Source organism: Dioscorea cayenensis, chromosome 7 (genome assembly GCF_009730915.1).
Source record: "Dioscorea cayenensis subsp. rotundata cultivar TDr96_F1 chromosome 7, TDr96_F1_v2_PseudoChromosome.rev07_lg8_w22 25.fasta, whole genome shotgun sequence".
NCBI lineage: Eukaryota > Viridiplantae > Streptophyta > Magnoliopsida > Dioscoreales > Dioscoreaceae > Dioscorea > Dioscorea cayenensis.
Genome location: NC_052477.1, coordinates 8,465,005 through 8,481,728, shown reverse-complemented (window position 1 = coordinate 8,481,728; position 16,724 = coordinate 8,465,005). Strand labels below are relative to the sequence as shown.

Sequence of the window (16,724 nt, the reverse complement as noted above, 5' to 3'; positions counted from 1 at the left end):
TTGTCATAGTACATGAAGAAATTATTTTGACATATGAATTTTTATATTCTCTGCTTATCTAGATAATTTGAAAAACTTATGAATACTTCGTATTCTAGCTCTGAGATTTTGTTTGGTTTGGATATCTTTGTCTCCAAATGAACAGTAATCACCTTGTCAATTGGGGTTAAATATTAACCTTGTCAACAAGAATTTCTAGGAAAATTGAGACTACAGTTTCGCATCATTCCGTCAGTGAAATAATAATCGCCTTTAATTCTCAATTTCGGGTTACCGACGGTAAATAAATGACATATATTATTTTGGCTCGGGTCATCGAGGGTAAACAAATAACCTCTGACATCAATAGTGAATTTGGAGATATATTCTGTTATTCAGAAAATTGTTATGTTATGTTTTGCATTTTAGTTATGATTTTCCCCGATTGCTATATTTGTGGGTTATTATTACTCTGTATATTTCAGATCTGAACTTTTTGTTTTCAAATTTTTGGATTATTTACCGGGCTAGTGACCTCATGAAATGATTTTGAATCCTTTTCTAATCAGGAGTAATGGAACCAGGGATTGTTCAACAAGCTACCCTTTGGAGTTGTGTCTTGTGTTATTGTATTTTGTTGTATGGTTGCCAAAACCCTACACTTTGGGACATTTCTGTATTTTGATTATTCTGTATATGAACTTTGTTGTATTCCTTAAGTTATACCTACATTATGTATTTTTTATAGTTTATTACATTCTCTACTCTGAGTTAGGTTTTGAGCCTAACTATTGATTCAATCAAAATAGATATTCCACACCAAAAAATAGAACCTAAATTCAACACAAAGGTAACCAAAACTTGAATATTATACAAACAAGCTTGAAAAAAAAATAGAGAAATACCATAATTGCTCCGATGGGGAGGAGGAGATAGCTCTTGATCAACAAAGGAAGTGGGAAATAAAACATGTGTTGTGGTTTTGCAAAGAAAAAAAAAAGAAACAAGGAAGAATGTTTATTTGATAAGAGGGTAATATCTTAATTTAACATATATCAAACCTTCACACCCAAGGTTGTAATCACTTTCACACTATCCCCCTTGTGAATCACTTTCCCTAGTCAAAGGGAAAGAAGTTGTAAGGGGACCATCCATTTTTAAGGAACTAAACAAGTGAAAATAATTCACCCCATTTACTTTGCTAGGAAAGTTGTTATTTTCATTCATACCAAACGGGACCTTAGGGTTTTATAGGCTTAAGGTATCATAAATTTGGGTTTAGGATTTTATAGTGTTTGTAGTTTAGAAGTTATGAGAGAATGATTTGGATGCTGATATGACATCTACATTATTTGAAAAACTGAAAAAAAAAAAAATCTATTCAAGAAGCATATTATGTAAATATAGCATTACTCATTTGTCAAAGTGAACAAATATTATAACTAGTGTATTTTTCAAATAAACCTTTTTTTATAAAATTTTGTTACAGTTATTTAATTGTAAACAATGTCTATTATTAATTCTGTAAACTAGCTTGTGTTCCTCTCCTTTGTATATCCATTTCAATTAAAACCTTGATAGAACTCCCACTAAAAATTATACTGGCTTTTATGGTTAAAAAAAGATTTTTTTTTAATTCTAATTAATTAGGGACGATTTATTGCTCTTTTGAATTTGTATATATATGTGTTGCTTAATATCTCCAAAACTTAATTCATTGTGCATTGTCAATGCTTTTATAAGTGATCATTTTATAGATGTAAACATAACCAAAGCTAGTAAATTGTTCATAAATGGTAGGAGTTATCATAATTAGTCCTATGTCTTTGGAAGATCAAAGGGTGTCATGGTCCAAGAAATATTTGTGGAGTATTGATTACTTTAACATTGTCATGTACTTTGATGTTTTCCCCTTAAATTCAGTTGTATCCATGATTCCATCACAACAAAAAGCAAAATTAACCTATGGTGGTTGGTCCAAGCGGTAAAGACTTAGGTATCTTAAGCAAGTGGATTCAAGTTTAGATCTTTGTATATGCAAAAAATACTTTCTTAAAAACGGCAGCCCCCTTATATAACTCTTGGTACCTCATCGTAAATGCCCAGTGGGGAAGCAAAAAAATTTATAAAGTAGGGTCAATAAATATAATATTATTTATTTACAATGCAAATTAGCCATGTGTATAAATCTAACAATTATAGTTAAAACAATATGAGAAATAGAAAGAACAAAAAAAACCAATTATTAAACTTATACCTTTCACAATTATCCTTATGATTGTTTTACTATCGATATTGTTGGATACATCTCTTTTAATATATGTAACCAAACAATTATTTATCAAATTATCTTCCATTCGGTTCCTCAAACATTCTTCATAATTTTTTTTTTGAAATATCATTTCTACACTTGTAGTCGCAACAAGCAAAATTAAAGCGAATTTTACCAATAAAAAGATAAACGGATAGCAATATTCTTCTTCATCTCAATCACCTTCTCAGCAAGTGCATATCAATAATGTAAGTTTTAAGTTGACTATCAAGTCTCATAATATCCACAACTAAAAATTTAATAGGATAAAAGCAAGCAAATAGAATTAATTTTTCTTTGTCGAAAGTAGAAAATAAGTCACTTGGACTAAGACATATTGTATAAAGGAGCAAGTTTGTATTAATCTCACTAAAAACTTGTTGAGATATTGAAGTTATCTATCTATAACAATGTTAAATAAGTCAACTCAATAAATACAAATTTTCTTCAAATACACTTGAAACATGCAGGTCATCTCATGTGTATATGTATGTACACCTCATCACCAGTCCATATATTATGATTTACCCTTCAAATTAAACACATAAACTTATAGTGATGACATACATGTGAACATGAACTTCCATCCACACATGAATATCTCTCCCCTCCTCAATATCCTCTTACAAAATTACAAATGTGTCATGAATTCACCCATAACCTCACAATTACAAGATATTTCCATTTTCATGCTTGATTTCATTAATATAAATTCACCTCACCTATCGTCCATGCTTGCCCACATATGCACACACCTATACAAACATATTGATATATTCAAGCCAAATATTTTTCTTCATTCCTCCCTTCAATATTTCAAAGGACCTACAATATGATTTATGCTTGCAATATGCTTCATTACATGTTAATACAAAACTTGTAAACTTGCAAGACCTCTATGGACTTTTTCCTTCATAATTTTTCCACATTTATCCAAATCACTATATCTTTGGTTCCATATAAAATAGACACATAGGGCTTCAACCCCTTAAAATTTCAGATTATCCTAAACTCTACTCAATTTATACCATCAATTTAAATCTAACACTTTTTTAGCACATTAACAAGCTAGACATGTCGCACTTCAACACACATAACTCTTAAAATATATACACAATTAGAGAGATATCTTGCAAATGATAAGGAACATTTTCTATATTTAGCCCTCTGTCTAATTCTATTTAAAAAGTCATGAAAATGCTTCTAAATCTGCAAGTCTTGCATAATAGTGCCACCAAGACAAGTTTAAGAAAAAGATCATATCTCATATAATATAAATCCAGCAAATCTAAAATTTTGCAGATAGTTAGATTAGACAAAATATTACAGCTTTTCACTTTTTTTCTCCTTCAATTTTCATCTCTATGGCATCTAAATTTCAGTTCACAATTCTCGCTAGCTCATCAACATAGCTTAAAAACTCACCCTCTAATAATCCCATGCATAACCATGCCTAATCTCAATCCCATTCGTCCTTTCAATCACCATCTTTTAAATTATCTTGAATTATATCCTCTCTTTTACATATAGGCTACCACACTCAAAGAGAAGCAATTACAACACAACTCGATGAGGTCTAAAACAAGAAAGACCATAAGAGTAATGCTCATCTTCCACAACTCAATCAATTTTCATAATCAACCCTAACCATTGAGACAAGAGTTCAAGAGAAGTAAAAAACCACATGATATTCTAAAGGAAGCAAGCAATAATTAACCCACTCACCCATGAAAATTTCACTTCCCTCTTTCGTCTGCTTTGTCATCTTCTTCTTTTACTTCATGTAGATCTAGCACCCCCATCCTCTAAAGCCCCTTAGTCTTCTTCTACTACAACCTTATCTTCTCTCACTTTTTGACTCCATTTTTAATCCAAATTGAAGAAAAGTAAATGCGAGAAATTTCTTGATGCTACATAAATTCTCTATAGTAACCATCAATATTAGCTAATTAATAGACTAGATTGAGCTCTGGTAACACACTTCAATATCAATAGTAAAGAGCTTCATAAACAAGATATTATATTCTAGAAAGAATAAGCTTGGTGATTCCGCATCTCCACTAAATGTTTGTTTGGCAAGATTTAAAAGTACATGTAATTAGAATTACAACATCTTTTAAAATTTGATGTTTGTTTAAGTGGATTTGAGAAATTCAAAGTAGTTACAACTACAATGGTGATAGATTTTGATGTATTTGTAACTATGCCTAAATCTGGCGTAGTTCAGACTCCTGCACTTTGTAATTTTAAGAAATTATTGCACGTGGTGTCATGTGACACGGAATTTTTATTCTTTTTTATTATTTCTTAGATCAAAATCTTGGCAAGATAACAAGAAATCTAGGTTCATCTTTATCTTTGTTTTTTTTAACTTATAAATTTTCCCTTTTTTAATTATTATTTTACAAATTTTTATCTTTAATTTTTTATTTGGTAGGCTAAGATCTTCCATCATGTAAAATAAAAAATAGTATATTATTATATTTAATCTTAATATAAAGTGAAAAAAAAATTGTATTATTATATTTTATTTTTATATTTTTAGCAATACTTTGCTTTTAAAAAAATCATAAATTGTGTAATATATTTAATATAATTATCAAAATTAATAATAAATTGTAATGAAAACATAGTTATATATTAAAATAAGTAATTATATGCATAATTATTTTTGTTACTATTAATGACATTTAATTGTGTATTTAATTGTGCATTCCAGCTACATTAAACCAAACACTAGAAATGACACTCTTTGTATTGCTAAATAGAGTAATTATAACTGCATTTTCAATTACATCCAAGTAAACACTATCTACATGCAGTTTCTATCTATTATCTTCAACTTCCAGCACCAAGGAGGGCCCTCATGCATCAGCTGAATTAACTGATGATTTTTGAGAATCAATTCCCAAGAGTAAACATTGCTATGCTACCAACACTTGACCACTTTACCTATCACTAGCAACCTTGGGCATATGTACTTTTTAAAAAAAATTGTCTAATCAATGAATGCTTGTGGTTGCAACCAATCCCTTTACCTTTAGTTTGTTTTATTTTTCTTGCTCGTCTAAGTTTTTGTTTATATGTTCTTCATCATAGTCTTAATCTTTATATTTTTTGTTTTATTATTTATTTATTTTTATAATTTTTTAAATTGGTAGTAAAATAACACAATCTTTTATAAAAACCATAATAGGCTGATTCAAAATATCCACAATAAAAAAAAAAACCAACCTACCGAAAGCTTTGTTTTCGATAATTCACAATAAATACAAAAATTTTATTAATATTCTATTAATTAAGATCATTATTTCCAAAATAAACAAAATCTCCCACAATTCAAGACAAAAATCTAGCTACATAATATTCAATGCAAGTAAATAGATATTTTATATTTAAATAAAAGTAATAAATTACAAAAATAACAATTAATATTATTTGAATTTTGAAGTAAACCAAAATACTTATCTTTTTTATTTTAAATTTGAACATTTGAAATAATAAAAAAGATTAGTCTTTGACTCTTGGCATCTTGCAAGCTTGAGGCTCATCAATCTATTCCTTCTACATCAGTATATATGCCTCCTCCGCCATCATCAGGGGTGAATTGTTCTATTTTCCCTTGCAATCTATCTTCAGCATCTAATCAATCCTTCAAACATATGCACATTTGCACTGTTTGATTATTCATTCTGCTCCTCCTATCATCCAATACTCCTTTTCCTGCACTAAAACAAGACTCCGATGCTACTGTAGACATCAGTGGAGTTAACAGATCATGAGCCATGGCGGCAAGTACAGGATAACTATGCGCCTGTTGTTTCCACCATGCCAAAATATCAAAACTATCCATTTCTTCCGATGTAAGGAAATTATTAATATTATTATTTAAATAATGATTTATTTTATGAGAAGCAGAAGAAGTACTAGTATTAGAAGAAGAAGAAGCACCCGTGGAAATTTTTTTTTTTAATTATATTTACAACATAAGTGGCGGATCTATTTTTGGTGCTTGAAGAGGAACTTTCACTAGATTGAGGCATATTGAAAGTCCTTCTATCACCATATTTTCTATAATATTCATTATACATATCATAAAATAAATAACGATAATTTTCTTTCAAAATAGAATGATCAAGTCCCATATTATTATCATAAGAATCAATTATGCAAAAAGTGCCATCAATTTTAAAACGGGGGTCAAGAAACATAGCTAAAATAGGAAGTGGTTCAATTTTTCCAAAATATTTTTTAAATTTTCCCTCCATGGGAGCAATAATAGGACCAAAATTAGGGTCTTCTCTATATTTTGCAAAAATCTCACTAATAAAAAATATTTGGTTGACAATAATAGATGAAGTGGAATAATAAACACCGGACAAAATATTAGTTGAAGCATAAAAAATTTCCAAAAAATTCCTTAATTAAATGGCTAACTTCCCAATCATAATTAATGACATGATCATCGGGAAATCTCTCATTAACAAACATAGAAATAATATCTCTATCATTATAAGCACACTCCAATATTTCATAAGTTGAATTCCACCTATGCTCAACATCAATAATATATCTTTTACATTTTCTCCCCCTTTCCGAACAATAAGCTTGAAAATCATGTCTTCAGGTTGAACCATTTTGAACATATAAAACATTTCATAAGTTGAATTCCACCTATGCTCAATATCAATAATATATCTTTTACATTTTCTCCCCCTTTCCGAACAATAAGCTTGAAAAATCATGTCTTCGGGTTGAACCATTTCGAACATATAAAAATAGAATTTTTGAACTTTTTTTAATATGGGAGCGCAATTATTTTTTTAAACCATCTTTAACACATAAATTCAAAAACATGACAAGCACAACGCACATGAAAAAAAGCCCCGGAAAAATAAAAAGCATTAAATTCATTTTTAAAAGATCGACCGCATTGTTATTTGCCGAAGCATTATCCAAAGTAATTGAAAATATAGAACTCGAAATATTATACTCATTAATAGCCCGAGTTATATAACTTGCAATAACACTTGCGGTATGGCTGTGTTCTAATTAAAAAAAACTTAAAATACGCTTTTGCAAAACCCAATTATTATCAATATAGTGACCGGTAACACAAAGATAATTCGTTTGAAATTGAGAAGACCAAATATCCGAAGTAAGAGAAATTTTAAAAGAATAAGAGGATAATTCGGAAATTAATTTTTGTTTATAATCATCATAAATAATAAGACAATATTTTCTCATAGTATTTCTTGAAACCGATTTAAAATTCTGATTAAAACCTCGAATAAGCATTTTTATGAAAGCGGGATTTTCGGCAAGATAAAAAGGTTGCTCATTTTGAGCAATAAATTTCGCAACTTCGTTTCTTGCATTTTCATTATTAAAAATAAAATTTTCCATACTCAAATCAGTAAAACTAATTTGCGTTTGTGTGGGATCGTGTGGCTTCGCGGCATGCTTGTCGGCATGTCTTTTTAAATGCCCCGTCCCACCCGAAGTTTGGCAAGAAAAATCTTTTTTACATTTTTTACAAACCACCCGAGTGCCTTTGTTCGGAAAATCAACAATGTCATAAAATTGCCAAACCCCGGAAGTTCGTTTTCTAGAGCTTCGAGGGTTGTTACTTGATGGCCCAATATTTGGGGTCTCAATAACAACATCATCATCATCCGGAGAATTTAACGGGGTATTTTCATAAAAACCAAACGGAGAATTATCGGAGGGAAAGTTGGGAGAAGAACCGGCCATTATGAAAATTAAAAATTAAGAACAACGGATTACCTCAATTGCTTTAACAAATAATTTACAAAGTTGATTTTTGGTGTCGATTTCTTTTGAGTGCAATTGAGATACTTGATGATGAACTTGAAACTTGGATTTGCAAACTTGAAGCTTGGAAGTTGCACTTAGAAGCCAAAGAGAGAATTAGATTGAGAAATGAGAGAGTTTGGTATGGAAATTTTAGTTTGAATTTAGGGGTATTTATAAATTTTTTTAAATATTTTTATTCCAAAAATGCCCTCATAAACTAGTCATTTATAGTTATTGTAAAGGGCAAAATTGTCATTTATACCAAAAAAAACTAAAATACCCATAAAACTAGCGGTTAGATAGTTGTTGGGATGGGTAAAAATGTCTTTTGATCAAAACAAAAAGAAAAAAAATAAATTCAAAGGGTTAATACTCACAAAATAAAAAAATAAAAAAATTGAAAAAGTGGACCGTTGCGGCCGGCCCGCGTGCCTGGGCTGGCACGGCCCAGCTGCCAGCCCGAGATGGGCCACGTGCCGGGCCAGCCCATGGGCCACAGAACCCTGGCCTGGCCCGGACACGATACTGTAGCATCGTGCCTGGGCTGGGCACGACCCAAATCGTGTCGAGCCATGCCGGGCCCGGGCCGGCACGGCCCGTTTGACACCTCTAGCTACCAACACTTGACCACTTTGCCTATATCACTAGCAACCTTGGGCATATGTACTTTTTAAAAAAATTGTCTAATCAATGAATGCTTGTGGTTGCAATCAATCCCTTTACCTTTAGTTTGTTTTATTTTTCTTGCTCGTCTAAGTTTTTGTTTATATGATCTTCATCATAGTCTCAATCTTCATATTTTTTGTTTTATTATTTATTTATTTTTATAATTTTTAAATTGGTAGTAAAATAACACAATCTTTTATAAAAACCATAATAGGCTGATTCAAAATATCCAAAATAAAAAAAAAACCAACCTATCGATAATTCACAATAAATACAAAAATTTTATTAATATTCTATTAATTAAGATCATTATTTCCAAAATAAACAAAATATCAAATTCATGTTAAAAATGCTTTTAGGTTAATAAAATAAATTATAAAAGCCAGAAAGCATAATAAATTAATGGGAAAATTATTTTTTACCCCCTAATAGCTTTTAAAAAAATTCACGCATAACCCCTCCGACTTTTTGAATTTGCCGGACAACCCTTCCTTTTTTTGTTTCACTTCATTTTTTTCCCCTTTTCACCTAATTCCGCCTAATTCATTTGATTGAATTCCATTTTTACCCTCAACAATGGTGGATAAAAGCACATCATCTTTTTTAAAATAACCCAGTTTTTTCTCATCTTTCAAATATTTTTTTGAAAGACCTCGAGCCTCACCACAAATCTCCCAGTGGCCTTCGACCATTTTCATCACCACCTTCGCTGCTATGGGTTCTTCGGGTTTGCCTTGACGATGAAGTCGGTGGGAAAAGGCTCGGCCTTGAAAAAGGAAGAGGCCGACGAGAATCGATATACTAATGAGAGATGTGTTGTACTTTTAGAGAACCAAGAAATCGGATTAACTGGAAGGAGGATGAGGAGGGGAGGGTATTCGTTGTTTTTGTAAGAGAGGAAGGAACGATTTAGAACTTATGTCCGGATGTGGCTTTCGTGTGTTTCGCTTTAAATATATGTGTTTCGGATTAACTTAGGTATGTGTGTGTTTTCTTTTTAATTCAAATTCATCTGATTTATGTCGATTCATTTTGTATGGATAAATTTGAAATTGTCGGAATGTTTATTATGGGGTTGCTTGCACAAAACCGAGATTGATAAAAAGAAAACAAGGTAATTTAAACAAAAAAATAACTATTGTTAAACGTAAAACCAAGACTATTAAACGGAAAACACGATACCTTAAACAGAAACCCGAATTATTAAACGTAAAACAAGATAACTTAAACAAAAAAACCTATTGTTAAACATAAAAAAAGTGTATTCGCAAACAAAAAAACCAAAAACTATTAAACAAAAATTAGTAAACTCAATCAGATACACATTAACATATAATGTAAAACTATTGAAACCCAACAAATTAAAAGTAAAACATTTAACAATGCACTCTAACATAATCGGATAAACAAAAACGAGTAAATTAAACAGTAACCAAGACTGTTAAACTAAAACATGTTAGCTTCAACAAAAACCCGGATTGATAAACGGAAATAAAATAACTTAAACAAAAACAACTATTATTAAACATAAAACGTTAAAATTAATCTTTATGTTTAATGTACTTCTAATTTCGGAAGAAAATATTGATTGGAATCTACAAGATTTAAAAGAGTAATGGTAAAATAGCCTAAAGTTTATAGAACAAGAATTAATCCATGGTAAAATAGTCTACAGATTTATCCATATATCCATAAAAAAGTCGATTCTTTTATGTTCTAATTCCCTAAAGTTCTTATTCCAAGATATTTTCTTTTAAACATTATTTTAAGCATTTATTTAAAAAGACCAATTGAATTTGATTTTAATTTTAATTTTAATTTTTAATCCAATAATTTCTAAAGAGTTTTGGGATCTAAATTAATCAAAATATAATGTATTATTGTACTAGTAGCTTAACTTAGTTTGCTTCCACTTAATAGTGTATGTTTGTGTGTAACTAACCTAGTTTCCGCTTAAATAACTCGGCTCGCTAAAGTAACCCAGCCTGCTTTAAAATTGTATGTTTGTGTTAAACGCTACTCAAGAATCTTAAACATGAACCAATATTATTAAACATAAACAAATTTTTTTAAACAGAAAAATACCTAAGTTACACAAAAAAACACATATATTTAAACGAAAACATACTTTTAATCTAAAGTTTTCTCCTAATTCATCTCTGCTCTATCTCCTCCGCAACTACATTCTCCCTCTCCTTTATCTCTTCAACCGTAAAACTTAGTATGATTCTCCAAGTTCTCACCTTCCTCACTCTTCTCCTTCTCCTCTTCCAATGCTACTAGCTCCTCAACCTCTCCAACGATCTCCACGACCTCTTTCTCCTCAACCCCAACACCAGCAGAGCTTGTCTACAGATCCAACTCTTCACCAACAGAGTCCTCTAAAGGGTTCTCCGACTTCAAACCATTGATCTTTGTGTCTCATCGCTTTATCGCCGCCAAGAAAAATAAAACAACGAGGCAAACACCCATAAATCCAAAAAACAATCGAGGTCCGCCTCCGGCGATGGCGCACTCAGTCGAACTCCCACTGCTGCCGGGTGGATTTAGGTGTCTCCACCGTGACTCCGATCTCCAGATCGGATCTACCAACCCAACCCGAGATTTCAAAGATTCCAAATGGAACGAGCAAACATGCCAAAAAAGGACAACCAAGACTCGGTTAGAAGAAGACCTTTCTTACAAGTAGATAAAAAGCCCGTATTAGTTGCCTTTAGTAGATGAAGGTCATTGTTGTCAAAAAAATTCCCACCCAACTCTATTTAGTCACTTTAACGACTTGAAGGGTTTAAAAATAAGTGGAGAGAAAAAGAGGGTGTTTTTGGGGATACCAAAATTAGAGAGGGGAAAATGTATATAAACGAAACTTTCAAGGGGTATTTGGCAATTAACACTAAATTAATTCAAAATCTCCCATAATTCAAGACAAAAATCTAGCTACATAATATAACATTGCTTTCAATATTTCACAAGGGATATAAAAATAAATAAAATAAAAGAAAAAATAAATAAAAATAAATAAAAGAAAAGAAAAAAAAAATAAATAAAAAGTTCCAAATATTTAGTAGAGAAATATCTCTTACCCCTTTGAAACCCTTGGCTGGGTAGTATATGAGAAGGGTTTGGCCCCATTACCCTGGAAACTGCCCCTTCTTCTCACGCTCCTCTCCTTATCCTCTTTTCCTCTCCTTCTCTCGCTGCGAGAATGGCTGCGACCCCGGCCTTGAAGGTCCTATCAATGGCGGAGGCCTGTCTCACCTCCCTCCCTTCCACCATTTTCGCCTCTAAGACCCCTCAATCCCTCGTTTCCATCCCCCCCAGACCTATCTATAAACCTTTGCTCCATCTCTATGTCTCGCCGTCAACTCCTTTCCTTTCTCTCAAGAAAAGCTCTTCTTTGATTCCACTTGTGGCCCAGACCTCTGATTTTGCGCGCCAGGATGAGGAGGGCACTGTTGTGGAAGCGGAGGGAGTCGATCCATTGGTGGACTGGGAATCGGATGGAGGAGAGGATGGTGCTGTTGAGGCCGAAGGGGAGGTTGAGGAGGATGGTGGTGAAGGTTTTTACCCGGAGCCACCGGAGGAGGCCAAGCTCTTTGTTGGTAATATCCCTGATGACGTGGATAGCGAGAAGCTTGCTCATCTTTTTGAAGGGGCTGGGATTGTAGATGTTGCCGAGGTGAGATTAGTCTTATTTTTTTGTTCCTGTGTTTGTTTTCCTAGCAAACTTTTCTTGGTTTGGTGTTACAAGATGAGGGTTTTCTTTTAAAAAGAAGATGTTTTTACTTTTTATATTTTATTTTAAGTATGGCATTGTTTTATTCAGATATTGAAAATGCATATTTATTTTTGCTCATTGTTTCTTGTTTTGTAGGTGATTTATGATAGGAACACACAACAAAGTCGAGGTTTTGGGTTTGTGACCATGAGTACTGTTGAAGAGGCACAGAGAGCTACGGAGATGTTCCACCGTTATGTAAGTTTTCTTCAACTCGTTCAGTCAGAAAGGTTAATTTGCATGCTAACCTTCAGCATTGATGTCTTGAAGTTGCTAAGCGAATATAACAAGGGAAGAATATATGACCTATGGAGGGGAAAAGTTTTCGCACATTTAATTATGCTTCTCTTCTTAGTAGCATCAAGTTTTTTCTGAAACTGGTTTGGCCTAAACTTCCCTTGCCTGATTAAAAGGAATATGTTGAGAGACTCTGTCTATTTTAGAACAGCTAAGTATTGGCAGAAGCTGTTGGCCTGTGCTCTTGGAAGGTTTCCATGATTTTGTTTTCTTTATGAATTCTCTTTCTGAAAATTTGAAAATTGATTTAATAATTTATCAAGTTCGGAGTGCCTATGGGACAAAAGTTTTAAGAGGAGCCCCTCTTAGAAAGCATTGTGTGGAGGATCATCATGCTGTTGATGAGACTGTGAGATTAGTGAGCTACAAGATAAGTTACAACTTTCTTATTGCCTAGTTTGCTAATTTCTTAGCAGCTTGTGTATGGGATGATGATCTTCCACATAATATATTCTAGGAGGACCTCTACTTGGAATTTCTGTGTGTGGCACATAACAGGCCATTTCTTATTGTGTTTGGCTGGTGCCATTAATGTTATTTGGTCTTCTGCTCCCTTTAGTGGCATAATATTTAAGTAGTTCAAGATTCACTGATAAGAAGGTTTAGAGGAGTACTTTACATTATACCTTTTTTGAGTACACATTTTAGTATTTTATCTCCATTTTAACTGGTTACGTCTTCTGTTTTGTTTTTATAATTTATAATTTATAAATTTTAATATTTTTTAAAGGAGATAGTTTGGAAGTTTCATTTATTCAAGGCCCATTTGTTGCTTTATTTCCCTTGGCACTTTATTGGTTTGGTTTGGTATGGTATGTGCTGCTTATATTATGCTCATAAATAGTGCTTAATTCATGCATGGAAAATCATTATATTACACAGTTAAGCTAAAAGATCAACTCTTAGGGGCTGTGTTGTTTTTTTAGGAAGATTAATTTTATACTGAAGTTCCTCTCCTTTAGAAAAATCTAATATTGCGTAATATCAACAAGGTTATATTTGTGTATTAAAAAAAAGGTGGTTAAAGCAGTAGCATATGAATTTTTTATGAGATTTTTGTGTTTTATATGATAACAGTATGATGCTTACTATTGTAAAGTAGATTTATTTTTAAACTTTGCTTTTATTTTTGTTTCTATGGGTCTTTTTTTTTTTTTGGTGTAACAATGCCAATATTATTTTTATAACGTGGTTGTTTTTAAGAACCATGTTTTCAACAATGCTAATATCTTCTTAATTACTATGATTGCCTTTAAGGATCATGCCTTGTTCCTATGGAGAACTTGATATTTAATTGATAACCACATGACCTTTTACCATGAAGAGGCCATGGTAGTTAGTGAGCTTTTGATAAAGAGAAAGGTCTTGTTGTTCTTGTGCATATTCTAACTAGGCCCTTGCTTATGTAGAACCTCCAATTCTCAGTTTTCAATACTCCCTCATTTTTTCTTTTGACATGTAACTTAACATGTGCTAAATGTCAAACACAAAATTGTTCGGAATTTTAGTTGCATTAATTCTAGATAATTAAAATGTGATATATCATATTAGTAGTAGCTTAACTTTAATGACTTTAAATATGTTTAATATGTTGATTGTCTCCATTACACTGGTGTTCCTACATTCTATAGCTAGTCTCAAGTTGAGCATGAATTTTAAATAAACCACACATAGACTGGCTTACTGCCTCCATGGTACAGTGGTACTCCTAAGATCTAAAGCTATTATTTTTAGTTTATAAATTTCTTTCGAAGCTCATTGTCTGGAGTTCAAATCCGCATTTGTAATATTGAGATAATTTCTCCATGCCACTGTACATATGTCTGTTGTTGTCATGGTGGTTTCAAGTCATAGTTTGTTGATACTTGATTCAGATCAATGGTAGTTACTAAAAAGATGACCAAATTTGTCTGTCCTTTAGTTGTGGATTTTGATTAAAATGATAAATTTTTTGCTACCTGGTTGGTTAAAAGACAACAGAGATTTTTCTTCCTTACAAGACTAAAATCTAAAATTTTCTGTGTTAAATCAACAAAATAGTGTACCGTGATGCTATTGATCATGGTAACTCATCCAACATAATTTGGAATTAGCAATAGGAAAAAGGAAAGAAAAATGAGGAAAAAAGAAAATCAAGAATTTCAAGCAATTCAATAAAATATGTGAGAAATTCAGATAGCTAAACAATTTACATGGGTTTTAAGAAATTCAATAGTTATGTGATTGTATTTTCCCTTGTGGTTGGCTCAACTTGCCTTCTGTTTTTTCGTTGGCAAGTTCCTTTGATCATTTGGCCCTTGCAACTTGTGTGATTTGCTGAGGTTATCGTCAGTGGTCTTCTGCTCTTAACTTTTTTACCACATTAATTAGCATGGTCTAAGCTGACAAAGTATATTGTTAACATTTACAATGCAATGTGGTGAATCCTCATTTGATATTCAACAACAAAGATTTTTGTCATCTCTTTTGCTGCTTTTATTTCTAAACATTTACGGGCATGAAAATTCTTGGTCAATCAATTTTTGTGATTTGGCAGGATGTTGGTGGCAGGCTTTTGACAGTTAACAAGGCAGCTCCTAGAGGAACTCGCCCTGAAAGAAGAGACTATGAGCCATCTTTTAGAATCTATGTTGGGAATCTCCCATGGCAAGTGGATGATGCGCGCTTGGAGCAAGTATTTAGTGAGCATGGTAAAGTGGAAGAAGCAAGGGTGGTCTACGAGAGAGAAACTGGACGATCTCGTGGTTTCGGTTTTGTGAAAATGGCAACGCGGACAGAAATGGATGATGCCATTGCTGCTCTTGATGGACATGTAGGTTTACTTTTACTGATTTAAGTCGGTTCCTCTGAAGAAGTAAAAAACCAGCCCTGAAAGGGATCACCCTTGATGAGCATTGCCTTAGTGGGTTTTTAAAAATGAACTTCATTTTGTTATTTTACTTGCGTATAGCAACATCTCACTATAATTGGCTGGACTTGATCTTAAACCTGTGATTCATATTTGCATCTTGCAGCGTGAGTAGATCACCAAATTCCTTTGGTTTCTATGTTTGATTCAGTGATACCAATATCAATTTATATCATCTTGTAGCATATGCTTTCTTTCTTCTCTTTTGCTAATTTCAATTTGTTTTTGTCATTCGGGTGCAGACTCTGGATGGTCGTGCCCTCAGAGTGAATGTTGCAGAGGAAAGACCTCGGCGTAGGCCATTTTAATTATATTTCTCGATGTTCCTACCATTGTGCGACTTGTAGGCCAGTTTGTACAACAGCATCTTAATGCTATTCTTGTGGTTATTTCTACTAATGTTTACTGTTGTGGAACAAAGAAAATTTCCCCCTTTTTTTAATTTCCTTTTTTGTGTTTTGATAACCTTAATTATAAGGTTTTCACTGCCTTGAACTTATCATTTGGCGATTATGTTTTTTATCCAGAGATGATTTAAGTTATTATTTGTCATTTCCTGGCTTGCAAATATTGTGCTAGTTCAGTGAAGTTGGGAGACCATTTTTTTATTAGATTTTCAAGCATATACTAAGCTACTAAATCTTTCATTAAGTGAAGATTTCTAGTGATACACTATTTTCTTCAAAATAATAGCATTTCTTGATACTTAATGAGTACAATGATTTGTGTGCTTGTGCTAGCTAAAAATACACTTATATTTTAATGTGTTTGTGCTGCAAAATAAGGATTAATTTGAGTTATGAGAGTTGGTCTAGAATTGTTTAAAAAAAAAAAAAATCTACTTTTAGTAATTCATTGTTTATCTGGATAAATTAGGGTTTTTAATTTATTCTTCTAAGTTAATTTGTAGTTGTGGCATGCATAATTAGATCTCAGGGGATGTTCCATTGTTTCTTGAAGGAATAAGA

General features: G+C 32.3%; 1 protein-coding gene across 1 annotated transcript; it reads left to right on the top strand.

The window, feature by feature from the left end:
- The first annotated feature begins 11,898 nt into the window (after window positions 1-11,898).
- On the top strand, window positions 11,899-16,298 carry LOC120265624 (28 kDa ribonucleoprotein, chloroplastic-like). Its single transcript, XM_039273574.1, has 4 exons — window positions 11,899-12,452; window positions 12,648-12,749; window positions 15,385-15,660; window positions 15,999-16,298. The coding sequence occupies exons 1-4, from the start codon at window positions 11,979-11,981 to the stop codon at window positions 16,062-16,064; spliced, it is 918 nt and encodes a 305-aa protein (XP_039129508.1). The 5' UTR covers window positions 11,899-11,978; the 3' UTR covers window positions 16,065-16,298.
- Window positions 16,299-16,724: the final 426 nt, after the last annotated feature.

Coding starts and splice junctions, on each gene's coding strand:
- LOC120265624 (XM_039273574.1), top strand. CDS start 11,979: ATGGCTGCGACCCCGGCCTTGAAGGTCCTATCAATGGCGGAGGCCTGT. Junction 12,453..12,647: donor GGATTGTAGATGTTGCCGAG/GTGAGATTAGTC, acceptor CTTGTTTTGTAG/GTGATTTATGATAGGAACAC. Junction 12,750..15,384: donor CGGAGATGTTCCACCGTTAT/GTAAGTTTTCTT, acceptor GTGATTTGGCAG/GATGTTGGTGGCAGGCTTTT.